At 40.4% G+C, this 12,493-nt stretch overlaps 1 protein-coding gene across 1 annotated transcript in view; it reads right to left on the bottom strand.

Moving 5' to 3' along the window:
* DEK (DEK oncogene) overlaps positions 1 to 10,161 on the bottom strand; it is a 40,566-nt gene extending 30,405 nt beyond the window's left edge. Inside the window, exons 1-5 of the mRNA XM_006888688.1 lie at positions 10,011 to 10,161; positions 5,966 to 6,067; positions 2,995 to 3,104; positions 2,103 to 2,197; positions 726 to 846 (exon numbers count right to left, since the gene is read on the bottom strand). Of these exons, the coding sequence (XP_006888750.1) occupies positions 726 to 846; positions 2,103 to 2,197; positions 2,995 to 3,104; positions 5,966 to 6,067; positions 10,011 to 10,161 (579 nt within the window). The remainder of the gene's footprint in view (positions 1 to 725; positions 847 to 2,102; positions 2,198 to 2,994; positions 3,105 to 5,965; positions 6,068 to 10,010) is intronic.
* Between the last annotated feature and the right edge of the window lie 2,332 nt (positions 10,162 to 12,493).

The following is a 12,493-nucleotide window of genomic DNA, read 5'->3' as shown; positions in this document are numbered from 1 at the left end:
AAATGTTTATGAAAATTAATAAAATATAGAAAAAAAAATTCAGATTTCAGGAAAAATTGGGGGGGGAGGGGGGGAACAAAGAAAAAAGCAAAATCCACTAAGGTCATTCTATTGCCCTGCTCAGCTACTGGACTCTTTTGAAGACTTTTTTAGAGGTTTCTACTAGATTTACATAGTGACTGTTACACTGGGCTCAAGTATATTAGAGATGATGACGATGGAATAAGATACAGCAAGGCTCACATCTGTTCACAGGGTCATTTGTGAATTATAGTCAACTTGGCACCTAACCACATACTGTTATTACTATAGGATGATAAAGAAATACTGCATTCTAGCACACTCCTTTAACTTTCCTGACTTGATTAAATAACAGCTGCTCTCCTCAACCTATGCCAGGCTTTCTTGTACTTCCTAAGGACATAATCAAGGATATTAGCCTGTTATTTTCTGCCTGATTTGATGTAAATATTTATTATTAGCAAGCACTTTTCTTAAATAATATCTCTTTCATCTACAGAGGATATCTCTATGCTTTCTACATTATTTCAGTGATGAAATTGTTTAAGGTATTCTGTTGGAAAGCATATTCTTTAACACAGGAAATGTCAAATAAAAGCGAATAACAATGATGCCATTAACTAACCAATTACGAATTGATTTTACAACTAAGAATAGGCTACAAATTATTGAAGGTTATGCAAATAATACAAATTGATTCTCACTTTTCCAGAAGGCTTTGGATGCATTAAGAAATTCAAGATCCGCTTCACTAGTTCACTATTTACACCTGATCTCTCCAAATCAAGAACTTCACAGATGCTCTTCAACATAGCATTTCTGAATCTAAAACAGAAAACAAAGTGATTATGTAGGAAAATTAGCATTCTCCACAATATAAAAACAGCCAGCCACAAACCCACTCCAGTTAGCTGACTTAAGTATGTAGAATAAAAGTAGTATCTGTTGCAGGCAACTCTACGGCACATAACAACAACAATATACTAAATACAAACAGTTAAAGAACATAGCTCTGCAATCCCAGAGGTGCGTGGTTTGAATCCACCAGATGCTCTGCTGAAGAAAGAGGGGCAATGTCCTCCTCCTGTACCAGTCAGATCTGATTTGATGGCACACACACACAAATAATTTTTTTTAAGAAAAAAAAGAACATAGCTCTGGAAACTCTTATGAACTTTGATAAATCAAAAAAGTCACAGAAAGACTTAAGGCCTTTTTTCAGAGTTGCTATGAGCTGTGCTCGATTTGACGGCAATCAACAGCAATAATAAAATAAAGACATCGTTTCTCAATTAAAAGTTCTAAAAATAATTTATAAATAGACTAAGTTAACTCACTAGAAAATGATACAAGATTATACTTTCCAATTCTGCCTGAGGACCAAGTATTGCATTTTCCTTTAGCATCCCTACTATTGTGTAATTATTCATATTATGAGAACTTAAACTGTAAAGAATTAACAAACAGAAACCTCATAGAATAAAACATCCTGCTTGTATTATATTGAAGGATATTGTTTCCATCAAATTTATCATCTTCAAAACACTTCTATGCTACCTATAAAGAAAAGGAGCCTAGTGTGATAAGGAGTGCTCTGCCAGTGCAAATTCAGCTGGTTCAAATCTACCAGCTGCTCCATGGGAAAAAGATAGGCCATAGCCTCTAAAACCCACTGAGAGGGCCAGCTATGAGTCAATCCTGACTCAACGGCATGTAACAAAACTACCTACAAAAAAGGGACAGGATGACCAAGGACAAGAACGTAAAATATTTTTTAACTATAATACTCTTTTAATTTTGGACTACATGAATGCTTTTCTCCTATCGTTCTTCTAGGATATGAAAAAAAACCTCAGTATTCTAGAAATTTTTCACAGAATTTTAAAATTTTTTCAACAATCTTGATAAACATATCAAAAACCATTAAAAACCCCCCCAATACATTCCAACTTAACAGAGAGAAGTCAGGAAGACGAGCATTTAAAGCTATGATTAATCTAACAGTGTATACAAGATCATATTAGAAGGTTAAAAAATTAAATCAAATTGAACAAAACACAGTATTTACAAAAATAACTTACTTTTTCAACATCTCTTCCTTCTTTTTATATTGGGCACTTCCTTTTTCAAATGGAAAGCCACTGAACTGACCCACATTTTTCTTTAATGAAGATACCTGGAAATATTTCTCTCATTATTAATGCTATGTATTACCCAGTAAAGTACACAAGGAAAAAAAGAGAAAGTCAGCATCTGTCTCAAGTTAAATTTTTTCAACATTTTATTCCAAACATAAAAATTGTAGTATCAACACTGTAAAGATCGACAACTTAACTCTTTATGATTCTAAATAAATTTTAATCAGAGAACATTTACTGGTCAAGTAGTATAATACTTAGCAGTATAACCTGACAGTACCAAGACAAATTATTTTAAAAACACAAGCATCTTTCCTTTAAAAAAACAAACAAAACCCCCGCATTATTTTATAAAGAATCTGAGATTTTATTCTTTCCTCGAGTGTAAGCCTATAAAGTTATGTGTACAGTATAATCCATAATAAAATGGATTTCGTCTTTAAAAATCCTATGGCAAAGAAAAATCACATTACTTATCAGACATTTGCTCAGAATAAGATATAATTATATAGAATCTAACCTCTAAATGACCAGAACATCCAGAAATATAGAAGAACAGTAATATACTTGCAATTACTATTTCATAACCAGAAATCTCTATTTTGAACAAAAACAATTAGAATAAAAAGAACCCTGGATACTATACAAACCTAGTTGCTAAAAAACTAGCCATGAGTCCTGTGACACATCATTTACTAAGAATGTATCTGAGTTTGTTTCACTTGTTGCTTTATGAAGTCTTCCAGGACTAAAATTATGTTTCTATTATGAAGTATTTCAGTATATAAATAGGCTATTAGGTTAATGGCATTTGTTAATTTTTAAAAATTCTTACTGTGCCTGGTCTGTTGTAAAGCAGTTTGTGTAGATTTCTAAGTTCATCGGTTTTCTTCTTACTCAGAAAGAAATGTATCCTTTCGATTTCACAAAGTTTCTGTCCTTTTCCTAGGAAAAACATTAAATATATGTTATTGTTAATTTAAAAGAGTTTTGCTCCAATTCCAAAGACATGAGATTCAAACCCACTAGCTGCTATGAGGGAGGATAGCCTATCTCCACTTGTGCGACTGTCTCTGAAAGCCTGCTGGAGTATTAGCTATGGGTTGGTTCTGATTCAACAACACAGTTAATTTAAGGAACTCTGGTCATGTTGGGCTAAAGTCCAAAAAACTAGCAATTAAAATCTACCTGGTAAACTGCAGGAAGAAAGATGAGGCAATCTCTTCTAAAAATTCACAATCTCAAAACCCTGAAGGAAGGTCACTGTGAGTCAGAACGGACTCCATGTGTTTTGGTTTGGGGCTTTGTTAATTGTTGTTAGGTGTCAGAGTTAAGTATGACTCACAGCAAACCTTTGAACACTTGAATCCTATCCTGTTATATCTTCATCTGATACCCTTGAACTCACTCACTGCTGCAGTCAAGAGTGTCAATCCACCTCATCAAGGGTTTTCTTATCATTCATTGACCCTCCACATTTCCAAGCATAATATCCCTTTCCCAAAAAATAGCCTTTCCTCGTCCACATGTCCAAATTTTGTGAGCTGAAGCTTTGCCTCTAAGGAACATGCTGGCTGTACTTTTTCTAAGACATAGCAGTTTGGATTTTAATTCCCCCCCCCCCCCCCCCAATTCCTGGGATATTCAGTGCTCTTAGTGCTCTTCTCCAACACAATTCAAAAACATTAATTCTTATTCTGTCATCCTTAGTCTCTGTCCAGCTCTCAGATGCACAGCAATGTCTGGAAAGACCAAGGCCTCAATTAGACACACTTTAGTCTTCAAACTAATACCAACACTTTTTAGTATTTTTGATAAGTCCCTCCCTGATAGTAGACTTGCCTAAAGCGAAGCGTCTTCTGATCTCCTGACCACTCTTCACAAGGGTATCAAATGCAGATCCAAGATGAAATCATTGACAGTTGCAATCCTTTCTCCATCTACCACGATGTTGTCAAGTGGTGCACTTCTAAGAGCCTTTGCTTTCTTAATGCTGAGATGTAATCCATATTGAAGGCTTCAATTTTTTCCAACAAGCATTTCAAATCCTCTTCATTTTTAGCAAGTAAGTCTTCCTGTGACCCTTAAGCTACATTCTTCGTCACTGAGTTCAGCTCAACAAATTATTTGCTCAGCATACAGACTGAATAGATATGAAGAAAAGACACAACCTGACGCATACCCTCTTGATTCTAAACCACACAGTGTTCCCTTGTTCCATTCAGACAACAGCCTCTTGGTCTATAGGTATAGATTTCATATGAACACAATTAAGTGTTTTGGGATTCTTATTCTCAATAGTTTCTGATTCACAACATTGAATGCCTTTACATAGTCAACATAACATAGACAATCTTCTGGTATTCTCTACTATGAAGTTAGGATCTGACATCAGCAATGATATCCCTGGTGTCACTGCCTCTTCTACAACCAGCCCGAACTGGCAATTCCTTGTCAGTGTCCTGTTCCAGTAATTTTTGGATGACCTTCAGCAATATTTTCTTCATACGTGGTATTAATTATATTATTTGATAATTTCCACATTCTGTTGGATCACCTTTCTTGGGAATGGGAATAAATATGGATCTCTTCAGTCAGCCAACCAGGCAGCTGTACTCCAAATTTCCTTGCACAGATTGGTGAACATGTCCAGAGTGACACTGTTAGCTGAAACACACCAACCATTATCCCATCTACTCCATGGGACTTATTTTATAGCCTGAACTTTTTCCTTTGTTACCATTTATTCTTGTTCATATGGTACTTAGTGAAATTTTTCAGTGTCAACCAAGGTACAGTGATTCTGAATATTTCTCCCAATTTTTCTGTCTTTCCATCTTTTTTGATATTGCCTAGGTCATTGAATATTTTCCCCAAGACATCTCTCAGTATTGCTACTTGTCTTAAATTTTTCAGTTCTTTCAGCTTGAGAAATGACAAGTTCTCCCCTTTTAATACTCTGTCCATCTCTTTGAACTAATACTTTGTTTGCCTTCTCAAGCTTCCCTTTGTAATCTTCTATTTAGCTTTTACTTTGATTTCTCTTCCTTCTGTCTTGATGTAAATAAATACATACACCAAACTAATTTAAATAAGGCTTGAGTATAGTTTACACAAAATGTACTCTAATATTGTAGGTATAATAAAATTTTATCAAAAGTAGACTACGACGACATTAGACCAAAAGATCAGCATTTTTCCAAAATTACTCACGGCAAGGAGTATAATAGAAAAAATAATGGGGATGAGAAACTAAAGACGAAGAGAGAAAAGTGTGATTACACTGTTGAGTATATAAGACAAAATATGAAATGAAAAAAATCAATACGCTATGAAAAGTTTCACCCAAATCACATTTCCTAGATGACAAAAAAAAACAAAAAAAAAACCACACCTGACACATTTGAGCTGTGGTGTTTGACAATACTTAACATCTCACAGATCAAAAGAACAAGCAAGTCTGTCTAAGAGGAAGTACAACCAGTGTACATCTTAAAGGCAAAGATGGTGAAACTTGGTTTCACATACTTTTGGCATCCTGTTATGCTTTCAAGCTCCTTGAAAAAGGTGGAGGGTCTGAGAAAAGAGAGGAAAGCTCTCAATAAGATGGACTAAGTGACTTTAACAATGGACTTGAGCAATATCTGAGATCAGGACAACACAGGAATAGGGTAAGGCTGAGACCTGTTGTTTACAGGGTCACTCTGAGTCACAATTGACTTGATGGCACCCAATATCCCCACAAAACACTAAAACTTAAGCATTAACATTTTAGTTATTTTCCCGTCAAAATGAAATAAACTTACCTTGTGCAATTGTGAAAGGTTCTTTCTGTAAAGAAGAGACTTGCATGGTCAGTCGCTCCACTTTCTTTTTCTCTCGCTTGCCTTCCACGATAAGACTTTTTTCTAGAAATTAATATTTTTTAAATAAGAGAAAGCTTAAGGAATGCATTAATTTCATTGGATAAACATATAGAAAAAGATGCTCAATGTCTAATCTCCAATTCTTGCAGAGTAGTTTTTAAAAACCTAGCTGCAACAGTTGTTGGGTTTTTGTTTGGCTTTTTTTTTAAAAAAAGATTAACATGTTACTTAGCTGGCAACCTAACAGATGACATGTTTAGAGGTGAGGATCAAAGTGTAAATCAACTTAATCCAACAACAACTAATGCTATGGAAGTTCACTCACTTCATTTGTGGAAAAATTACCTAAGCACTTATTTAAGCCTATTCCTGGTTTAGATGGAATTCCTAAATTGTGACTCACGGACTGGTACATAAGGTTTCCACTGATGTAAAAAGAACACCAACAATTTGTAAACTGACAGAGACGACAAAAGCAAGAGCCTTGAGACAGAGCAGACTGGTGTTAGAGTGCGCAGGTGTGGTACCATCAGTTTCTTATGTAAAATGATTTTTCTAGGCATCAGCTTTGACTTTCACTACATGGTAAGGTGAGAATCTGAATTAGGGTGCATATAAACTTGTTATTTATAGGATTGGTCAGTTTCCCCCATTTCATCAAGTTTAAACAAAGCAGGTCTAGCACCAAAGGTAAGGATTTCACTCATTAGTCACAAGGAAGAAATAAGAGTGCAGTCAATGTCCTTCAAGGTCAGAGATTCCAGTTCCAGTCAGACCAGGACAAGAGTAGCAGCAGCCTCAGTGGAGAACCAGAGACTGACACGAGACAAGTTTACTTGGGACTGCTGACCCATGAAGCCAGAGCCTTTGCTCAAGCTTGCTGCAGAACTGAATAAGTCCACTGGCAGGACTAGAGTTATGCAACACTGACGACCTAAGCCTGGAGGCTAAAGGACCTGCAAACATGCTTTTCGATGCTGTCCTAAATAAGAATTGTATCCTGCTGCTAGCCCGGCTATAACCTGTTAATTTCCCTAATGCATCCCATAACTGAGTGGTATGGTTCTGTGAGACTGTGTGGCCACTGCAACAAACTTTGGATCCAGCAGGGTGGCTGGATACTGCTATCGTTGGTACTCGAGTTAGTCAAAGTACATGTGGTTGAGTGGATGCCACATCTGGCCCTATGGAAATTGGTTTTGTGAATTTAACACAAGTTGGACTCAGCTGTCCCATATCGCCCCACTCTTTTTACAGCAGGAAAAATTCTCCAACAGAAGGATATTATTTTGTTGATTACAAACAAATGATGTGCAAAATAATGATCATAAGTCACTCTGTAATGTTAAATAATGTTGAGTCCAGCCTGTTTTTAAAATAAAACATTTGGGAAATGCCTATCATAATCTTTAAAACATTAAGACTGTTTAGCCACAAATATGTACTTATTAACAGAAATAAATTGAGAAGACACTCAGTTTAAGAGATACTGTAGCGTGATACTTAATATTCATTATGTGTTCTGTGAGATGGGGCATTATAGGATCTCTACATGGGGCAAATATCATGTTGCGTTTGGAGCCTGCATATTCTGTTAAGCCTAGTCTTACCACTAGTTATCAATTGCTCAGTAATTTGCTTTTGTGTCTGGACTTTGATTCACATCATTAATTTCTTCATAGCTGATACAGGTCTCATAGTTTTTGTTAGACTTGTGCTTACTGTGGTGCTGATTCTTTAATAGCATGGGAAGTAGGGTTTGTTTGTTTTTCAGACTGTCCAGTATGACAAACTTACATCACCTGCAACAGCAATCACTGATGTTCAACCTTCAGGTTGAATCTTGTTTCACTTCCAAACCAACAGATGCTTTTGCTTCTATTACTAGCAATGGTTCTGCTGCCTTTAAAAGCAAGTGTTAACACTTCATGGTAATATTTTCACAAGTTAAATAAATGATTCCATAATACTAAAAAGAGGTATGTTGTTGCTGTTAAGTGTCGTACACAATATAAAAAAACCTGGTGCTGCTCTCTAGAAGTCAACTGTTGTGTGGTAAGCTTTTTAGTTTACTATATAATTTACTAATTTTACATTACAGTTATTAAATCAGTTAAGTTTCATAAAATTGTACTATTTTGTTCTACTTGCCAGTTTCATGAGGGAAGCATTTTCATTAGCTGTCTATTCTTCAACTGAGATTTCTGAATTTTATTACATCCAGATGGGTCCACTGAAATGCCTGTGGTCAGATGTTGCCCAAATGGACTATGCACAGCACTTGAGTATATATATTTTTGGAGTTCATTCAAGAAACTACTTGTTTTATGCAAACTGACACAAGATACTAAGAAGGGGAATAATGGATAATGAAGACATCCCTTGAAACTGAGCATGTCTACTAGGGGAAAGAAAGTACACAATATTTCCCCTTCAAAAGTAATAAAAAACTTAAAAGTACAAATAAAAACTCAGTTCTGTAAATTGAGATGGGAGTGATTATTTCGGAGTAGAGAAAAAGGATCAACACAACGGAGCTGACTTTGAAGTGCTAGAAAAACAAAATTGAAGGATTTGCACAGACTCTAGCTAGTATATTTTGACAACACTATATATAACAAAAAGCAAGTACTCTAAAGCAGACCTTCATTCTTAACCATGTTTCCTTGTCCTGAGTGAGCAGAACCATTCTTTGCTTTTAATTACCATCTACAAAGTAATTGCTGCTGCTTCTTATGTACCATCAAATCAGAACCAACTCAATGCTGACCCTCCAGTGGGTTTTCAGAGACAGTAAATCACATGGGAGAATGTTGGTCTTTCTTTTGCAGTGCAGCTAGTGGATCTGAACCAGATACCTTCAGGTTGGCAGTGCAATTCCGTAACACCAGAGCTCCCTAAAAAAACAGCAGTTCTACTTCATGTCTTAAAGGTACCCAAACTCAACACATCCAAAACACTCTTCAAATTTGCTCATCACCATCAATTTACTTTCTTCAGCAAATGCTAATACCATACACCAGCTGCCTAAGAGAAACTTCAGAGTCATCTTTCAATTTTCATTCTCTCTTTCACCTCAAATCCTAACCACAACACTACTGCTCAGTTTGGTCAATCTGATCCCCTGCATGGCACAGAAGTCATTAATTTCACTGTCTTGCTTCCACACGTTAGTATAAGAGCTAAATTCCCAGGGTTGAACAGAATTTAAAAAGATTTTTAAAACGAAATTACTAAGGGGGGAAAAATATTATTTAGAACAAAAGCTATGAGCTGTGCTACAATCCCAAAGGCACTGGATTCAAATTCATCGGCTGCTCTGAAGCATGGGCAATCTTTTTCCTTGCCTCTGAAAAACTGCTGGAGTTATGCATCAGTTTTGACTTCAAGGCAATGAGTTTTTTCCCCCTAAGGTCAAGCTTGGCTCCAAAAACAGTTGCGAATCCTCATTTAACTTTCTCAAGTTTGCCAATGAAAGCAACTTCCTAAGGCCTTTAGAGATCTTTGGTCAAATTCAGCAAAACAGGGAAACATTTTAAAGATAGGAAAATGTCTCTAAGACAAGTACGAATAGCTTCTTTTGCTCTTAAAACAAGTTTCTCTAAGGAGTTTGTAATCACAAGGCAAAAGAAATGTTTCACGTGAATTGACAAAAAATGGGGGGAAGCCCACATTAGCTCAGTCACTTCAAAGCTTAGAGGACACACTGATTTTTAAAGAAAATTGTACAAACTTCCTGTCAAAAGCTGCAGTGTTATGAACGCAGAAGGAAGTCAAGAAATCAACTGCATCCTCAGAGTGATCACAGCAATGCTAATGACAACGAGAGCAAGCTCTGGAATTCACGAGGCGAATCCTGAATTTCTTACACATTCCCGCTGCAAATCTAACGCCTGTGCGCGCAGGAAGAGCAGGGCAAGCGGCTTTCTACAGGGAAAACTTGCATGTGACACAATCCGTCACGACAGACAGGCCGGCCTCCCACCTTTTTCTTCCTCTTCATCCTCCTCCTCCTCCTCTTCCTCTTCGTCGTCCTCTTCACTTTCCTCTCGGGCGCCCGGCATCTCGGGTTCCTTCTCGGACGCGGGCTGGGCGGGGGTTCCCTCTCCCTCGGCGGCGGGGTCCGAGGACGACATGCTGTGGTCGTCGGTCTGCGAAGGGGGAGGCAGCGGGATTCGGTCTCCGGGCGGCCTTAGGGTCACCCACCCTACGCCCGCGGCTGGCCCAAAGCGGTGCCGGCGGGAAGGACTGAGATTCGGGAGCGACTAAGTTGTCTCCTTCCTCCCGCAGCCGGGACGCTGGCGCTCCTTCCCCAGGGGCGGGATCCCTCCCGCTCCGCCCGCCGTCAGGGATTCCCGAGGCGGGAACCCGCGGGGCCGAGCCCGCCCCCTCCGTCGGCCCGCGCCTGCGGGCGGCTCCCGTCCCCTCCCCCCAGCCCCAGGCCGCCGTCCAAATGGCCGCGTCCAGCCCCGTCACCCTCCCTCGGCGGGCACGGCCGGTCGTCGCAGCTGCCTCTCCGCCCCCTCTGCCACCGACGCTGCCCTCACCGCGGGGCCCAGACACAGCAGGCCTGGCGCGCGAGGTCACGAGGAGGCCCGGGAGGCGGCGACGAAGCTGGCCGACGCGGAGGAGAAGGTGCGCGGGACGCTCTCGCGCGTGACGCTCGCGCCGCGCTTTCTGCTCTCCAGAATCAACAAGATTTTCAAAATGGCGGTTCGGGAAGGAAAGCGGGAATGCGGCGGCCAATCAGCGGCGCGAGCTGGGAGTTGGCGGGCGCGGGCTGGGGCGGGCCGGCAGCTCCGCGGGAAGGCCGGGGCGGGGCTGCGCTGGGGTCCCCCGAGCGCGAGGCGAGGGGCTGCGTGCTCCGGCGCCGGCGCTCAGGCCGCGTCCCGGCTGCGTCCAGCGGCGCCTGGTTCCTGGGGCTCGGGCCGAGGCCCGGCAGCGCATCGTGGAAGAACGCTAGGGGGCCTTCAAGCTTTATTGTCTCCTCCAGTCTTTCCTTCCTGGAAAAGATGATGAGCTCTGGTGGGCCGAGGCCCGGCAGCGCCTCGTGGAAGAACGCTAGGGGGCCTTCAAGCTTTATTGTCTCCTCCAGTCTTTCCTTCCTGGAAAAGATGATGAGCTCTGGTGGGCTGACGTCTGAGTTGGAGGAGAGAGGGTGGCAAAGAAGTTTAGGAATCTTGTGAAGTTGATATTTACAGATTTCTCAGAAGTGGAGGGGAGCTAGTTCAATGAGCAATCTCATTTATGTCCCGGAGATAGTGTCTTGGGATGACTCCGAGACCTGATCATTGTACGGTGCATTGAAAGGAAACAAGTCCTGCCACCTTGAATGTTCACATCCCCAGAGGCTTGGATGGATTTCTGAACAATGAATTTAGGGGGAGATACGCCTGACTGACATGCAGAAAGAGACAGTTCTATAACAGGGGAAAATAACTCTTTGTCTAGTGCCGACCATCTTCCTAGTTCTTGGCAGATGCACAAAAACCTAAATAATACAATCGCTTACAATCTCTAATCTCATTCCTAAAACAATGTTGCCTCTGTTTTCAGCCACAGACCGCTGACTGTCCTTTTGGGCAAACTTATTCTCGTTTTTGGGCTTTCACCTTTTACTGTCTGTGATGCCCTTCGCCCATATTCAAATGACTGACTTCTTCACATCATTCAGTCTTAACTGCTCAAATTATTTTCCTCCTCTAATATCATTTTATCTTTACCCTCTCTTCCTGTTATGTGCCGTCTGTCCAGTGGACTGGTACTCATAGCAACTCTCTGCACAATAGCTCTGAACCCTGCCCTATCCTGAGCCAATCTCACTGTCTCCAACATATTTTACCTGCTTTACCCTAGTTACAGTTGCCTTACCGTGGTCACTTTTGGTTGCTGTGAGGCTGAACACTGTGACACTAATGTGTCAATTGCATTAATGGTTGGCTACCCAATGCAGAGAGTGGGGTGGAGCTCCCCAATTAAAACAAGCTTGGAAGGAGGAGTGGCATCCACTTCCATCCATAATAGCTTGCCTCCGGAAACCCTATGAACCTGGAGAGAGGATGAAAGGCACCCAAGCGTTGAGGACTCTGCTTCATAGGGTCGCTAACAACAACCCTAGTTGCTGGGTCAATCCATCTCATCCAAGGTCTTCCACTCCTCTCCTCTCCTCTCCTGTCCCTCCACCTTTCCAAAAATGTTGTCCTTCTCCAAGGAGTGGTCTCACGTGGCAATATGGCCAAAATATGTGAGACAGCTTCAAAATCATTGCCTCTGAAGAACAACTTGGTTTAACGCTCTCCAGGACAGACCTGTTATTTCTCTTGGCAGTCCAAAACTCCTCCAGTACCACTCAAGCACAACTCAAAGGCAATTCTTCTTGCCACCCTTAGTTATTGTCCAGCTCTCAGATCGGTAGCAGATAATTGTGAAGATTATGGCCTGGACCAGGCATCCCTGAGTCTCTAGACT

The sequence above is a fragment of the Elephantulus edwardii genome, unplaced genomic scaffold, assembly GCF_000299155.1.
Source record: "Elephantulus edwardii isolate Elephantulus edwardi_28Jun2011 unplaced genomic scaffold, EleEdw1.0 scaffold00070, whole genome shotgun sequence".
NCBI lineage: Eukaryota > Metazoa > Chordata > Mammalia > Macroscelidea > Macroscelididae > Elephantulus > Elephantulus edwardii.
The sequence above is the reverse complement of the archived record's forward strand: the minus strand, read 5'-3'. Positions and strand labels throughout refer to the sequence as shown.